Source organism: Sinocyclocheilus rhinocerous, unplaced genomic scaffold (genome assembly GCF_001515625.1).
Source record: "Sinocyclocheilus rhinocerous isolate Xijiao unplaced genomic scaffold, SAMN03320098_v1.1 scaffold1100, whole genome shotgun sequence".
Classification (NCBI taxonomy): domain Eukaryota; kingdom Metazoa; phylum Chordata; class Actinopteri; order Cypriniformes; family Cyprinidae; genus Sinocyclocheilus; species Sinocyclocheilus rhinocerous.
This window is the reverse complement of record NW_015635085.1, coordinates 61290-79022: the sequence shown is the minus strand read 5'-3', so window position 1 is coordinate 79022 and position 17733 is coordinate 61290. Positions and strand designations below refer to the sequence as shown.

Genomic DNA, 17733 nt, shown 5'->3' with positions numbered 1-17733 from the left:
GTAAAATAAAACACAAATTAGGCTATAGTGGCATTCATTATAAACAGCATACAAATGTCAAGCAAAACTGAAACGGCATTGGGCTCACGCGCCTGTCTCATACCACATATTTGTATCCATTTGTATTTGTAACATTTGTTTGCATAACTATTATTCATTATGTAGCCTAAACACGGCTTTATACTTCAGTCATGTTCTAATATCCGTGTAAAATCCTTCACATGTGCAAAAAATGTATATTGTTTGGGCGCTGCACGCTGCAGCGCTACAGCGGATCTTTTAAAATAAACAGTAGACAAGATGCGCGTTAAATATCGCATGCGATTTATCGTGCAGCCCTAGTTTTAAGCATATATAAGCATAACATTTATTATGATTTGTGATGAAAATTGCATAATCAGTGTCATTAAATTTAGATACATAAATTCAGTGACCTACACGTTTATTTACAGGTTTAGATTAGATTTTTAATGTGGTCTCTGACCTCTGGTACCCACAGTATTCCCATGTCAATGTCATTTCAAATACGGAATATTTAAGTGTAAGTATTTAATACATGCATCATGCATACATGAACATAATGCATACTAACTGTGTTGCAGATGAACTGAACTCTGGTGCTTGGCCTGACGTCAGCCACTGCATTTTTCTCATGCATGTCTTTGGTTCGTTTGGATCACTCTCTGTGGAAGCAGTGTTAGATTGAATCGTTACATGGCCATTTAACCAGACCAGAAGTGCATATAACTGAAAACATCAAACACCTGCTCATGACGCTGCACATAACAGAATGATATGGAAATTAACAGAATATTAGAGATGGGTGATGAAACAGCAGGACTAATATTTTGACAAAGGGCAGATAAGTGTTGAGGATAAGGTGAAATGACTTGTGGTGTTATCCTCATTTTTATGAACAACGTTCAAATGGCTATAAAGGCATTGTTTTACAACACATTGTCCTTTCAAATGGGCTCTAAAATAGCAATTTTAGAGGACAATCTTTTGTGTGAGAATTTATGACGGTAAGAACCAGTGATATTTATCTCACCCTAAATGCATGTCCTACAAGCAATTACTCAAGGTAAGGTATGTAGCTGGCTGACACAGAATGAAAAAGCCTTAGACTAATGTCAAGTGTTGGCCTTAAACAAAGGATGCCATCTTCACAGTTATATACAAGCAGGAATTGTAAATTGTAGAATTTGAGTGGCTACAATCCTCTAATTCATATCTGGTATCATAGATTAAGAAAACAAAAAGTACATTACTTCTATCAGAACACGCTTTAGAAGATGAACAGGTAGAGCAAATTTAGGAACATTTTATGGCAAAATATTAATAACTACATATTGTGAATAAAAGTGGTCCCAGCACTGAACCTTGGGGAATGCAATTCTTGGTTAATTTGCAACAAATCCAACTAATGGATAGTGGAATTGCCTAAATCAATCAGGCTACATTCAGCATTTTATTACAAATGTAATAAAATAACATCTTCTTGTGGCACTCAGGCAAGTTTATTGAAGAATATTTTCATTTACTATTGGTTTGACAGTACATCGCTGATAGTTTTCTTTTACTCGGTTATTCAAGGAAATCAAGTACCAAGTAGACCTCAAAGGTTCTGCATAGGTTAAAGAGTGCCTAAAGACTGTGCTGTTCTCTGGAGTTCTGCCAGAGAGATGCCTCTGGCTGCTAGTCAGTGCCTGAGTGCTCAGTCAGTTGCCGGAGCTGATGATAATGCTGATGGTCAATGGGTGGTGTAACTGCAAAAAAAAAAAAAGAAGCTTCCTCACAGAGGCAGTGACCTAAAATGATTGCACAAGGATTATGTGGACACCTCTAGCCGAGGGATCTGAGCTCTGACTGCAGATTTGGCCAACTGCTGAACTAGCTAAAGGACCTACTTTCACAGTATACTGTAAAATATGAAAATGTGAAGTTAGCTATTTATACCTTTATGGAAAGCTAGCTACTTTGATGGTCCCACCTTCTGTTTATTCAGTCATATTTAATAATATTTTTGACTTAATATTTTTGAATAAAACCAGGTAATGGTGATTTGTCATTGTAGTTTTGCACTGTACTGTATGTATACCTCAGAAAAAGAAAGTTTATCAAGACAAAGCAATTTTGTTTGATCTCCAACATTCTTCAAAATACCTTCTGTTGTGTTTTGTAGAAGAAAGAAATGCATACCGGTTTTGAAGTGAGGATGAGTAAATGATGAGAGAATTTTCATTTTTGGGTGAACTATCCCTATAAATCAATACAGTGTTATCAAAGAGTTGGATAAAATAGATAGGTGAGGAGTGGAAAAGTGACCAGTTTCAATATATGTGGAGACCTGCATCAGAACAGACTGAAGTTCTGTGCTGAGTTTGGTGGATGTAGCTTGAAAGCTGAAGGAGAAACTGGAGTTAGAATTTAATTGTCTTAAATTCACTACCAATGTACTTGATTTGTCAAGCCCACATAGCAAACATTACAGTAGTCTCACAAAGAAACGTTTTCAAATTTGTGCAAAATGATGATATTTAAACATCTACAGATCTCTTGTGGTCATTCTCAGGGTATTACATAATAAAATGAATGCATATCTTCAAGATGATTAATTGCAAATAGAAGAAAGTACATATGTCGATGCACTATTGAAAAAATAGTGAGTATTTCAAAGGCTTATCTGAATGTGTATTAACCTTTCAGCTCTAATCTAGGAATTTATAGTAGGATTCTATAAAACCTAATGAACCTATCTGAGCAGCTGCAGTGGAGGCCATCCACAGGAGGCCACAGATATTACATGCTCTGAAGATGAGTGGTCTGTTGCCTAGCAACCCATTCACAAATATTTCAAAAGTAGCAGCCACTTTTCTGTGGCTATTTTGTTAGCTAGTGTTTACATCATATATAAACACTAGCTATAATATAATATAATATAATATAATATAATTGTTTAAAAAATCAGGAAAGAGCAGTTTTTTCCCTGCCTCCTGTGCCTGTTTGCCTCCATCAAGCCATCAAGCTGTGAGGGCAGGTGGATGTGGAGCGGATCTGAAAAAACATTAACTCCTGATATTCGCCTTGACTGGTGAATTTATTTCTGCCCACCTCCATTACCCCAAATAGAGCAACCAGACAAGACTCACCCAAGGGAAGCTCTGTATCAACCAATCAAACGTGCATATGCATTCTGGAAAGACAACAAAAAAAGGCTTGTTATTGAAGCATGGCAGACTGATGTTTTACAAAAAAATAAACAAATCAATCTGATCCTTGTCTATTAGATTAAAAATGAATTGAATTGTTTTAGAAGACCAAAAATCATGTGGAAATGTGCCTTCACCCAACAAGGTAGTAAATTATTATAAAAACAGGATAAAACTACCAATACATAAAGATAAAAACATCCTTGGATTAGCTTCCTCCTCTCTCCCTATGTGGCATGAGATTTAAACGAATGAGATATATTATACAATAAATACAGGAAGATGCAATGAGATCCATGGGGCTAATAAAGTCTGAAATAATCAGCTCAGTAACAATTAACCAAAATCCATAAGAAATGAGACAATGACCAATCAGTTTCATTTACCATGCTGCGTATGTGGCATTTTGTAATTCATTACATTATTTCCTCTTATTATTGTGTAACTGAAAGAGTACAAACTGTCACATTGTAAATATCATTTACATCTATAGAGGTATTCTTTTTTATATATAAATGTATTTAAATCACTGTATAAATGAGGAATACAACAAGATTCAGCTGAGGGAAGCAGTAATATGAGGAATGCTCAGTTCCCAAATTGCTCAGAATAGTACAGGCTAGACATGAAGGTGAGAGATAGTTAGGCAACAGATAAAGAATAGCTTAATATTATTAAGAAATATTCAGTACATTTACAGCTTTAAATCAAATGTTCATGGAAGAAAGGATGTTCAGCAGGAGTGGCAAGATCATTCCAGTAGCGAGAAACAGTACCGTGAAAGTTAAGGAAAATGCTTGTCTCTTTATGAAGGCCAGACCTAACGAACACTTTGGGGAATTCTGGAACTCACACCATATACTATTTTAGCAGATTACAGATCATATAATGGCTGCAGTTACAGTTTGTAATGTTTATATGTTAACTATTATCCTAATAAATCTTTAAGAGTCATGCAAGCTGAAATTTATTAACCATGAGGTCACGCATTCCAAATTAAGAAAACACACTATGTGCCACTTTTGCAATGGCGATAATGTCCCAAAGTCAAAAGAAAAGCCTCTTTAAAACAAGTTTACCACCGCACTCATATTCCCATTTCTGCATTATGGGAAGAGGTATCTGTTTGTTTTGTGCCCATTCCCAGTTTTTTTTTTTTAATTCCTCTCTATTGAACTGGTCCCTGACCACCTTGTTGATCACCCAGCAACAGACACGCCAGTCTGTCCCTAGTCTTTCAGCCAGAGCGGAAACCCAGCGCTGAGCCTTTTCTGCGGGACTCCATGCAGCCTACCTGACTGCCCTACCAATGAAGAGAGCCCACATTCTGGGGCCTGGGGTGTCACGCATAAAGAGATGTGACATCTCAAGCCTTTGTTTTCTCTGCCTGAATGGGTGAAAGAAGTAATGTTGTCTGGATCTAGTCCCCTTGCAAACCAAACATATATTGTGTATGACTGAATGAAAACAAAAAAAAGGGCAAATGTAATGTATCATTGTTCATTCAATGGCTAATATTGTGATGCCATTTATCAGTTGGCCTAAACCAGCTTGCCAGACTTATTTCTGTTGATTACAAACTTGTCTTGCAGGCAAATGATTAAAATGAGTTAGTAGAAACACTTCCATTATTATGATGTTATGCATCTTGTTTGAATGTTTTATAAGAACACGAGAACAAGAGCACATTGAATGAATCTGTCTCAGAATCTCAGATCACACGCAGCACACAGAAATTGCTGTTTTTATTATAATCAAAACAATAGAGAAAATAAACATAGCTTGTAGCACAAGTAACACTCTGCTTGACTATGTTTTATATCATTTCCCAGTCACTATGTTTAGGGATTTTGAGTTTTTGAGAGCTTAATGTCTCGTCAAAACTTCTTTCTAATGTCTTCATGTCTAACACTACCACTAAACCCATAAACAGATCAAGTGTTAGATAAAAGATATCATAATTATAGGGGTCTAATTTTGAAACCTAACTGTATACAGTAGAAAGCATGAAGCATTCACTGAGGTAGAATGAATTGGTCCACAATGCAGAGGGATAGATATCCCAGTCCAGAAGGTGGAAATTACTGCCACCCTTTGCTGGTATGAGATTCATTGCACAGTTGAGTAACCATGTGTGCCACCAACAATTGCCAGACACTCTGATTCTCACTACAGGTCCACAAATGTGTGGCAATGTCTGAGCTCTCCATCCCCAGAGGGTGAATAAACCAGATGGGTTCTAAATGCAAAATTTCATTTTGTATCATTAGTAGGTTAGTTCACCCCTCATTGGCTCACCATCTGCCATCAGCTCAGGCTTTTCATCCCTCCACTATGCTGCAGTTGAGTGTGAAACGCAGAAGTTTGATCTTTGATGCCTCTCAAAGACACCACCGGTTTTCTGAAACAGCATTGCTGCATGGTTGTTGCTGAAGTGGAACAAGACGACGCGGCCATTGTTATGTCATTCTACTAGAAATAATTGGTGAACAGTTTACATGTTTAATGTTATTCATAAATTAACTTTCCATAGTTACGTCGTTTTTTCATCTCATTTTGATTCGTATGAGGGAAACTGAATTCATAATAGCATAATACTGAACATTTATTAAGTACCAGTGTTCATTATATTGTGACTTGAATAGACTGACATAATTTGCTCCAACCTTTCTGATTAGTATAGGTTGACTTTATTATTATTATTAAAATAATTTGTATAAATATTGACACAAAAAGTATTTTTTGTGTCAAAAGCGTGAAACAATGTGTATATCTATTTAATCTCATTCTTGTCCAGGGTTGCATTTCCTAAAAGCATTGTAACCAATAACCAGTGATAACAAAATGGCACAAATTATCTCTACCATCTCCGTAGGCCTACAGTGTTTTTGGGAAATGCAATGAAGGTCGGTGTAAAGCTTCTTTGGTATATCTGACTCTAATCTATGGCTCATTGAACTGCAAAGCTGCTGTGAACTGCTGTAAACTTAAGATATAAACGACAATACATCATATGACGTTACATGAAATTAAGTTCAATTTCTGAATTCGGATAATTTATTAATTAATCAATCTGATTTCTGTGCCAGCAGCATTACCAGACAGAACTGCAAAAATAATGTTTGTTTTCAAACATGTTTCCTGAACACCAAGGCTGGTTGTCAGTGTTTTATATTCACACATTTGGCAGATGCTTTCATTTAAAGTGACTTGCGTTCAAGGGTACACATTTACATTTTATCAGTTAATTCATGCATTCCTTGGGAATCAAACCCATGACCTTGGTGCTGGTAAATTATTCTGATCATTCAAGATCACTCTGAAAGTGATTCCAGTGACATTGTTCTTCTGTGTCATTATCGTTATAGCTGTAGTGTGGACTTCCCTATTCTCATAAAATAAGATTGATTATTACAACTCTATAATTATAGTTATTGTTACAGGTATCGTCCTTTGGGCCTTTACACCTTTCTGCAGAATCAGCATGTAGTCTAATAGTCTCAAGTCCCAAGGATCAAACATGCGGACGAAATATATACCCTGAATGCACTGTAAGTCACTTTGGATAAAAGCATATGTATGTAAATATTATAGTTGTCTCTGCCAATTTAGCTGGGATTGAAAATATATTAACACTGAAATAATGTCAGTACTATGTACCATGATAATGTACTTTTTTTTTTTTTGCAGACTGAAAAATCAGAAGCTCTAGACAGATGTTTCTTGCTACCACCCTTCTGATTTGATTTCATACACTATGAAGCATTAAAGATGGATGACGTGAGCATCAGCAGTGCTGGAGATGACAGGTCCTAAAGACGAATGTTGCAGTTGGACCTACTTCTGCCTATTTTCATTGTCATCCTTAATCAATGATTCTCATCTTGTCTGAATACTTCTTGATCTGTGAATGCTTTAACATCTAATTACAGACTTCTAAATTATCGTTGTATAGGAGCTAACTTCTGTGCAGAGTGTTCCTTTAGGTTTCCCCGCAGGTTTTTTTTTTTTTGGGAGACAGTCAGCTAAGAAGATTATAAGACCAGTTTTCAATTTATCTCCCGCCCCCAGACTCTACTTACTGACTGACTTCCTTATCACTGTTTACCAGAATCCAGAGAATGACTGGCATCGTCATCCCAATCTGACACTTTGGAAACTGCTGTTTTTCAGAGAGTAAATTAGTTCAGGCCTTTTTCAACCCAAAACATGTTTGCTGTCATGCATTGTTTTAGCTTCGTTTTATCCCGTTTTGAACTATGAAAATGTATGAAGAGAAGAAGTTTCAGGTTAGGGATGATGTGTGGGCAAATATACTGTTTGGTCACACATTTTGCAGTGTAATTGAGCTGAGACATTCACATGCTTATAAATATACGTATTATTGCTAATGTACTTAGATGACACACATACACACAAACACACAGAAAATACTGTTGCACAATTAAAATTTAAACTAGATAAATGACTAAAAAATGATAAATGATTTGCTAAAAATAATTACAGTGTCAGTCATCTGATAAAACACATGATCTCTCACACACATGCAAAAAATACAAATAAATAAAATAATTATATATACATGTTTTTATATATATATATATATATATATATAGAAGACATGGATATTAGTGTAAAATAAGTGTTACCATCTGCTGTCATTTTGTAGTTTGTATATATGCATGTATGAATTTAATTAATGGGTCATCCTGATATCTAGATGGCAAAGTGTCCAGTGGCTGATATAATGTCAGTACCTCATTAAATGAGAGCAAAATTTAGCTGAAATTTAACTTTTTTTTTTCTTTTGCCAACTTTGCTAAGATTTATTTTACACCGTATTATCATTACTTGTGAAAACCACACATTGTAATCAAAGTTGTTCTTATCTAGGAAATGCAAATTCATTTAATAACAAGAGACTGTGCTTTAAAATTGTAACCTACTTGTATTTTGATGTACTTTGGTCTGCAATTCTGCATGAAAAGACTTATAAAATAAAGAAATACGCATAACACTTCTGAGAAGAGTAACATTATTGCACAAATAAAATAGATGAATGAATAAATGATTTGCAAAAAGTAATTACAGTGAGTGGGCAGTGTCAGTCATCTGATAAGACACATGATCTCAGTCACGCAAAGAGCAATTGAGGGAAAGAAAAAAAAACATATACAAAGCATATAAAAAGCATTGAGAAGAGAGGGTGCCCAGTGTCTGGGATTTCAGTGGTAGGGATGTTGTGTTTGGGGAGGGTCGACTTTCAGCTGACATTGAGAGTGACGGTCTGTGCTTCATGTAACATCTCTGGACGCTCATGGTAGACGGAGCTGCTCCTGTCTCTGGCGCTTTCCCCCTGTCCTTCAGCACCACAGAATTGGACAGCACCAGGCAACCAGACCCTCGTTCACCTTACCCCTCAGGATAGCTGTTTGTTTCACTTGACTTTATGGAAATATTTTGCACGGGTTTGGACAAGTAAAATTCCAAGTGTTCGAATTGGAGAGGAACCAACGGATACGCACCGCCACAACCAAACTGGCAGGAAAACTGTTCCAGTGTAAGTAGATCATATTTGACTGATATAAAAGTAATGCGTTTGCCTTCATAGTTTTAACAGGCATGGAAAGGCATCTGCAAAGTTGTTTGAAAGTTAAGCATTTATTACGAACTGTTTTAACACACGTCCGTCTGAAATGCTAGACGTCTGTGCTTGTGAAACGCGATGTTCGTGCGCGCAGTTCAGACTAACAGTCTGCATGTTAGTAGGACGTATTTTATTTATTTTTCTTTTTGTATCGATTAATCTTGCAATCGTCAATAATTCATTTGTCCTGCTAAAAAGCTCCCGTAATAATCACCATAGCTGCAAGTGGACAGTTGTGCGCGACTTTTTGAGCGCGAGCTCACTGACGGCGCACGCACACTTCTGAGCTCCTGCAAACGCTTCGCGCGCTGGGATCTTTGCTGATTTTACCTGGATGTAAACAAAATAAGAATTTGGCGAGATTATTCGAACTGTTTGACTTAACCAAAGCGAGATCTATTATTTGGATTCGAGAGAAAATGGTCTAAACATAACCCTTTGAATAATTTAAATAAAATAAGAAATGCAATTACTTTGCCCTTAGTAAACCATTCCACAATAAACCGCAGGCACCGTTAACGTTTTAGATAACAGAAATGTACAAAATTGGTTCTTTCAGTTATTTAAAATAAAGAAATGTGGACAGACGCGTTTAGTCTGAGCTTTTTTTTTTATGCCGCGCGCCCAACACACGTGCGCCAACTGGTATTTTATTGTGTAGGATATCTGTATTTCATTTTTTTATTTATTTTTTTATTACAGTATTATTGTGTTGATAAAATGACATCGAATGCATTTGACGAACACCAAGCACACGTGAAATAATGTGTATATCTAAACTCACATTCTCTCCAACATTTCCAGGTCAGTGTCAAGCTTCTTTGGCGTTTTTTTGACTCTAGTCGTTGGTTACCCGAACCGCGAAACTGCTGTCTACGTGGACCGGTGCTGAACTCTCCCGTCCGACTGCCAGGACCAAACCCAGAGACATGGCCACGAACGGCACGAAAGCATCCGATGGACACGTTTTAACAGAGCTGAACGAAGCGCCCACCGCCAATGACAAACCAAAAACTCTGGTGGTGAAAGTTCAGACGAAAAAGGAACTTCCCGACAGAGAAACATGGCAGGGAAAATTTGACTTTCTTCTGTCTTGTGTTGGCTATGCCATTGGACTTGGCAATGTCTGGAGATTTCCCTATCTATGTGGAAAAAACGGAGGCGGTAAAGAAAATTCCTGGTTGTTTTTACCATGTATTTCCCCCCTCTAAACAAAAGGATTAAAATAAATAAAAAATGGAAGTAAAATAAATAAGATTTCGTAATGAACGAAAATCGCCCTGCAGATCGAATAACATGTACAAAATATACGCTTTTTGTCCACGATATGCGCGAAGTGCGCAACCATTGGAAGCGCAGAGATCAAAAACAGTGGATTTTAAAATTGGATACATGTTTGAATATGTCTCATTATATTACTCTTTTGTCTGTATAGGGGCGTTCTTGATTCCTTACTTTTTGACGCTCATATTTGCTGGGGTTCCGTTGTTTCTTCTGGAAACGGCCCTCGGTCAGTACACGTCCATTGGTGGTCTTGGAGTGTGGAAACTGGCCCCTATGTTCAAAGGTAATCATGAAAGCAACCACAAATAAACCTCAGATTAATTACTCCATGCTGTTTTTTTTAGAAGCGTGTAAATTATGGTGTCATTGCATAATAGCTCGCCGCCGGTATAAATTTCAATCGTACTGTGCCCTTGCCAAAAAATGATCTGAAATACGGAGTTATTTTAGCGCACGTATTTCCGTAGGTGTTGGCCTGGCAGCAGCAGTCCTGTCGTTCTGGCTTAACATTTACTACATAGTCATAATCGCTTGGGCAATTTACTATCTGTATAACTCATTCACCACAGTAAGTACACATTTTCCACTTTAAGTGTCAAATGTAAAATTGCTAAAATATCAATGACTATGACTAGATTCTTGAACTGCTGTCTCAGGGATTTTCCTGTTTGAAATGTCCTGTTTCAGGAGCTCCCCTGGAAATCTTGCGACAACCCTTGGAATACAGACAAATGTTTCTCCAACTACAGCACGGCAAACAACGCCAATATGACAAGCGCCGTCCTGGAGTTCTGGGAGTAAGGGCAGGCTGTTTTTTTTTTTTTTAAACACTGGAATTTTGTATTCTAGCAGCATACAAACACATTCCTTTTGTCCTCAGCTGTGTAAAAGAACCACTGTTGTTTCACAAAAATGCGGCTATTGTGCTATTTTGGCAAACAACCCTAGCTGAATGCTTTGCATCAGCAATTAGACAAGCTCTATTTCAAACTGTTTGTGGGTTACGTGGGCTGACAGATATAAATTCTATATTCTCTAATAATGTTTGTTCCCCTTTCCCGCTCAGACGTAACATGCATCAAATGACTGATGGTTTGGAAAAGCCGGGAGAGATAAGACTGCCACTAGCAATAACACTGGCCATTGCCTGGGTTCTGGTCTATTTTTGTATCTGGAAGGGCGTAGGCTGGACTGGAAAGGTAAGAATGCCCTTGCACAGCACACATATGACATTCAGGTATGCTATTTGTTTTTAACAAATTCAAAAATTCAATAAAGCGCTGACTATTCAAAATCAGGCCTGTAATCAAAGCTTTGGGATCAGAATCTCCTGAACAATGAAAGTCTGCCATGCTTTCACAGAGCTTTCTAATTGGCATTTTTCTCCAGAATGAATAGCGGTGCGGTATCGCATAATATCAAAGCAGGCATGTTTTTTTTAGTAAGGCTGTTAATGTGTCTTTCAGGTGGTATATTTCTCAGCGACATACCCGTACTTCATGCTGTTTATCCTGTTCATCCGTGGAGTGACACTACCTGGAGCGAAAGATGGCATTTTGTTCTATATCACGCCTGAGTTCAGCAAGCTGAAAGAATCAGAGGTAGAGCGCTTTGCAATTATCATACGGTAATAGATGTGTGTTCGCAGGCATGTAATTTGGTGAATTTCTACCATGTCTCGTCTTTTCTCTTAGGTGTGGCTTGATGCAGCCACTCAGATCTTCTTCTCTTATGGTCTGGGCCTGGGCTCTCTGATTGCCCTTGGGAGCTACAACCCTTTCAACAATAATGTTTACAAGTATGCCTCAATTGTAAGATGTATTAAGGGGCGTTCAAATGTTATCGTTAATTTGTTTCTTTAATCTGAAAGTTCACATAAGTAAAAAATGTTGTATTTCAAAACAGCCAAACAGCCATTTCTCAAACAGTTTTTGCCTAAAAAATATGCTTCCTCGTCACTCTCAATACGACAGATATATAATAGGATAAGTAATGTTGGATTACTAAACAATTACGTGCTTTCGTCTGCTTCTCAGAGATTCTATCATCGTCTGCTGCATCAATTCCTTCACCAGTATGTTCGCTGGATTCGTCATTTTCTCTATCGTAGGTTTCATGGCCCACATCACACAGCGGCCCATAGCAGACGTGGCTGCATCAGGTAATTATGATGGATTTCAGTTTGATCACTGGATAAAGACAGACTACTATATGTTACACAATGTTTTTGCATCTGGCATCAGTTATTATGAGCAGTTTGCATGGTACATTAATTTTAATTTTAATTTTTTTGCAATAAAACAAATACTAAAATATAAAAAATTAACCCACTGAACACATCAAATGTTTTTTATATAATCTGCTGAACTGATATTCAGTTCATTAAAATATTAAATAATTTGAATTGGTTGTAATAAGCAGAATGTAATGTTCAGCCCTGTCCTATATAATCTGCATAACCCTATTACGTGATTTATTCCTATTACAATAATAAAAAAAATAACATCTCTTAAAATTGTTACACTGAAGCAACATCATTTGAAACTTTCTGCTGCATGACGAGAAGACAAGTAAAGTGTTGGCTGCATCAACCATCAATGCTGCTACCAACGTTATTATTCAAATATGCATTTTGCTTATTTTAGACAACTTAGGATTTTTAGTAACAGGGTTGAAAATATTACAAACCTCAGATAAAAATAATAATTGTTAATAAAACCACATTTATAGGTTACAAGGTTTGCAATCAATCAACATTTGCTGGGGGAAATATAAAGTATTTGTAATTGTAGAAAGTCCTATGCATAAAAGTGACCAACTTCGAAATGAGACATTAGAACTTATTTTTTTTATATGATCATATTATATTTGTTTGTGTCTATGCCATCATACAGCTATTATAAAGCTAATTAAACATGTTTTGATCTCAGGGCCAGGGCTGGCATTCTTAGCCTACCCAGAGGCAGTCACACAACTGCCCATCTCACCGCTCTGGGCAATCCTGTTTTTCTCCATGTTGCTTATGCTTGGCATTGACAGTCAGGTAAAGAGCATGTTTTAAACATGCATATGTGTGTTTTCAGGCATCAATAAATGCCCTAGACATTCTTCATCTCTTTGAAGTAGCCTTTAATTTCCATTCATTTTTCAATAGAAACTAAGCTAAAGGTGAGAGGTACTTCAGTTATTTTATAAAATGACCCTTAAAACGACTTATGCTATTTTAACCTAATGTGTTTATTCAATTATTAAATATATGTCTGAATTCTGAATAGCATTACTGTTGCATGCTATTCCAAATTCAGCCAGACTTGAATACAACCAGTCCTTTCAGAGTCCATTTTGTCTTTTAACCATCATATATCTTTCAGAATAAATGCTCAGGAATGCTTTATATTCTGTGTAGTTCTGTACGGTGGAAGGATTCATTACTGCACTCGTCGATGAGTTCCCCCACTTGCTACGAGGAAGACGAGAGATCTTTATCGCTGTTGTCTGCCTCGTGTCTTATTTGATTGGCCTGTCGAACATCACACAGGTAAATGCATGCCATTACATCTCCACATACTCGTTCTCATCTTTCTATGGATTTCACATCACCCTATGAAAAGAGATGGAGGCTGATCACGATTTTATTCTAAACCTTTGTATGTGATGGAATATATGGTAAAAATACATACAAAGAGTGGAATAAGAGCTCTCAAAGTTGCATTAAGTAGGATCACCTCAGAGGACAGAAACATTTGAGTGTTTTTGTTGGGATATGTAATGCCTCTGGAGTGTTCAACCACTATATACCCTCACGCTGTTATATAAAAGCTAGAGAAGACTTGGAAACTCTGCAGGAGAAAAACAAAGAATAAATTATTTCCTGTTACTCTTATGGCTATACGAATAATAGGAAATAGACTAGATTATGCACAGGAAAATGATGGAATAAGATTTTTTGGGTTTGTCTTGGGTGAGACCTTGTATATGGTCTCATTGTAAACGATTCATCAGTTCATCTTACAGTAAATTGACCCTTTTCATGAATCCATTTGTATTTTTTTTTTTTTTCTCGACTAAGAAATCTTACTTTACAGAAGTAAAACTGGTTTTGAACATCATATCATCTTGACCTTAATAAGGAGCACAAGTGCTTGTGGTAATACAGCAATTTGAACCATTGGGTGTGCGATGATGAATAATCCTAACCCAAATACTACATACTTTTCAGGCCAATCTTGTGACTCAAAGCAGGAAAGAGAAAGCTTGTTTCACTAATGCTCATTGCTGCTACCATGCCTTTGAACCCAAAAAGTGCTAACTAGATTACAGCTGGTTTTTGAAACCAGTGTAAATGAACCACATCTCTCGCTAATCATGGTAATTCTTTTCTCGATAGGGTGGCCTCTATGTGTTCAAACTGTTCGACTACTATTCTGCCAGTGGAATGTGTCTGCTGTTCCTGGTGTTCTTTGAATGCATCTCCATATCCTGGTTCTATGGTAAACATGCAACTTTTTCTAAGAATTCAATGGGTAAATTTCCTTTTTCCAAGCAGACAGTAGGTTGTTGAGAAGTTGATATTGTCTGCAGTGTCCTGTGGCATGACATTTAACATTCATTTGAAACAAAATGTTTAAAAAAAGAAATTGCATGCCGTATTTAAGACACCTCATATTAATTAAATGAATACATGAAATATTTGTTCACCACACCACATGATCGTTTAAAGTGAATCATTGAAATAAAAAAGGTGAAAAAAAGGCTGATGTTTCGCTTATAGATTTTGTAGTTATGAATTAATTTGCTTTTTATTCTTCGCATCCAGACATAACGCATAACGCATGCTAATTTTTAGCAAAGATCTTTATAATTCATGCTAATCTCGCTGCCAGACTCATTTCCACAGTCAATTGATTTGAATGAATATGAACCTGTAGAATCCTAATTGTTGTGCATGGCAGGCTTGATTATGCAAACTACTGCATGATTCTCTATTTGCACTTATGAAGGGGGCGCACATACAGCAGGCCTCCACCCGGTAATAATCCTCAGCGAACCGCTCATGCATTGTTTTGCAGTACCCTTAATTCTTATTTTGTGCCTACTGCAGGTGTCAATAAATTCTACAGCAATATTGAGGAGATGATTGGATACAAGCCCTGCATTTGGTGGAAGCTGTGCTGGGTCGCATTCACCCCTTTGATTGTGGCGGTAGGTGGTTTTACTGCGCCTTTGTGTACTGGAAGCATTTCTAGGTGGAAATGCAGATTGACTGTTTGTTCCTTCTGTTGTAGGGTGTGTTCCTCTTCAGCGCCGTTCAGATGGTCCCTCTTACATTGAACAATTACGTGTTCCCAAAGTGGGGGCAAGGTGTAGGCTGGTGCATGGCCCTGTCTTCCATGGTTCTTATCCCAGGATACATGGGCTACATGTTCCTCACCCAGAAGGGCTCATATAAAGAGGTAATGCTTGCATTTTTATGCCCACGAAAGTCCTTGCAGCCACAGGTGCATCTGTCAGGGAACATGAAAGCATCTCCACTGACGACAGAGTAATTGATTTAGATTGCGTGCATTATTAATGCAAATGTTTCAGCATGGGGTGAAGCATGCACTGTTGCTATTTTGTGGCTATTGGATTCATTCTAATTGCATCAATTAGTCTTCAGTTCTTGCCATTTGAGCATGCAATCAGTGACTTGGACTGATTGAACAAATTAGACTGCTGAAGGTATTTTTCAGTGCACGAAGCGTACCTCTCTATCTCCAAATCATGTTTCTGAGATTAGTAATTGGGAACAAAGAGCACCAGTCCCAATTCAGTGTAAATATCGTGGATGTGGCTTGTACTATTCCTGACCCACTTGAATTGTTTGTACTTTCTTTGCTCAGCAGGAATAGTTTGTCTTACCTGGAATGGCAGCTGATGATTTTCCTTCCTTTTTGCAGCGCCTTCGGATAATGACTCAGCCCATGACGGTGGTTCGGACTCAAGAGAACGGGCCAGAACAGCAACCTGAAAACCCCACTCCAGCCAATGATGAGGCCTACATCTAACCCCCCTGCCCCTGCTTCACCCTGTATGATCAAAGGTCAATGTTCAGAGAGAGAAGCAAAAAGTAATCACGGTTGATCACAATCAAGGACTTCCATGTCTAGAGTATATTCACCTACCTCCGAGGGAAAACCAATCTGATTACAGTCTGAATTGTTTTGGTACACATATACATAGGGTCCAAAAAATCTTTCCAGCAATGTTCTAGGGTTAATCTCTATTTCATATGCAAGATATTAGTCTTTCTAAAGAAGAACAACAAGAAGAAAAGTGTAACAGTGTAACCAGAGGATATAATTTAAATGATAATTCAAGATTTGGAATCCCAATGTAATTTCAACACCATGGTGTTAATTTGATATTACATGTAATTAATGTATTAAAATATAAAAATACAGTTGTAGGTTAGAATCAAATTGTATCTGAAAAAAAAGATATACATCTATATATCCTTATAAAAGCAGGGAGCGAGAATATGGGAGCGTGCAACGGGGCAAGATGAACCTTGGATATCAAGGTTACATAGCCAGACTACACTTTTCAAGACTCTACCATTTAAAACAGCCCTTCTCCTGTTTAGCTCTCGGGCAAAACCTGAAAAGCACAAGACCAGTATGGATTTGGGTTTACAAACGCCCCAGGCAGTAATGAATTACCAGCCACAGGGGCAAATTGACATAAAAAAAAGACTGTTACTATTTTTTTTCTTTTTTTTTTCTAAGACAAAAATAACTTTGTATGTGTTTTTTAGAATCATTTTAGTACATGTTTTCTATGTAAGAGTAAGAAGGACCAAATTCATGTTTATGCTACTGACTGATCTGAAAAACGGTTTTACGTCGCACCATATCACTGCACAGGGTCCGAAAAGTCATTTTTGGGGCAGAGGTACCCCGAGAAACCACTGTTAATCCTGCTCACCACATTTGCATGCCACTCCTCAGGAAAAATGGCGAAAGTGACCAAAATTTGCTCTCCTGGATCAAAAACGATTATAGCTGTGAGCAGCCTTCAGCAAATAATCACTTCTGAGCAGAAGCTATAGTCTGTTGTCATGGTTTCTAGGGTCGTTTTGTCAGACATCATTGACAAACCAGCACTCTGTGTCAAAAACTGACAGAGCCGTTGTTCGAATGAAAATATGTCAAGGAGAAATTATACTGTTTTCTTTTAAAATATACAGACTATTTGGGCAATAAATAATTTACATGAAATCATATAAAGGGATATACATGTGTGTGTGTGTGTGTGTGTGCGTGAAACAGAGATAAGTGATTGTTTTATTTCCACTGTTTTATTTTGAAATGCCACTGGTGAAAAGCACAGAGCTTTAAGTTCACAAGCCACAAAGGTATCTGAAAAAGAGCACTGTTAGTTTGCTTTTGTGGCAGCTACATGTGACAGAGATCTGGATTAATTAGTCGATTTATTCTCTGCAAGACGTCTGATGAAAAAAATGTGCAATCAGTAAGAGTTTTTCGTGAAATTGTATACATTTACCATTCATCAGATTTCTCTCTGAAACAATGTTGTAAAACTGTACCG

General features: G+C 37.3%; 1 protein-coding gene across 1 annotated transcript; it reads left to right on the top strand.

Annotated features, from left to right (window-relative positions):
* Positions 1 to 8425: 8425 nt before the first annotated feature.
* LOC107746710 (sodium- and chloride-dependent GABA transporter 1) lies at positions 8426 to 17419 on the top strand. Its single transcript, XM_016561006.1, has 15 exons — positions 8426 to 8772; positions 9664 to 10023; positions 10295 to 10426; positions 10611 to 10711; positions 10831 to 10940; positions 11210 to 11342; positions 11610 to 11744; positions 11838 to 11941; positions 12180 to 12304; positions 13074 to 13186; positions 13550 to 13681; positions 14531 to 14633; positions 15245 to 15345; positions 15429 to 15596; positions 16083 to 17419. The coding sequence occupies exons 2-15, from the start codon at positions 9789 to 9791 to the stop codon at positions 16188 to 16190; spliced, it is 1800 nt and encodes a 599-aa protein (XP_016416492.1). The 5' UTR covers positions 8426 to 8772; positions 9664 to 9788; the 3' UTR covers positions 16191 to 17419.
* The last annotated feature ends 314 nt before the right edge of the window (positions 17420 to 17733 follow it).

Bases quoted from the DNA above. Each gene is read 5' to 3' on its own strand.
- LOC107746710 (XM_016561006.1), top strand. From the start codon at position 9,789: ATGGCCACGAACGGCACGAAAGCATCCGATGGACACGTTTTAACAGAG. The intron at 11,745-11,837 runs GTAGAGCGCTTT...CTTTTCTCTTAG, and splicing joins GCAAGCTGAAAGAATCAGAG to GTGTGGCTTGATGCAGCCAC. The intron at 15,597-16,082 runs GTAATGCTTGCA...TCCTTTTTGCAG, and splicing joins AGAAGGGCTCATATAAAGAG to CGCCTTCGGATAATGACTCA.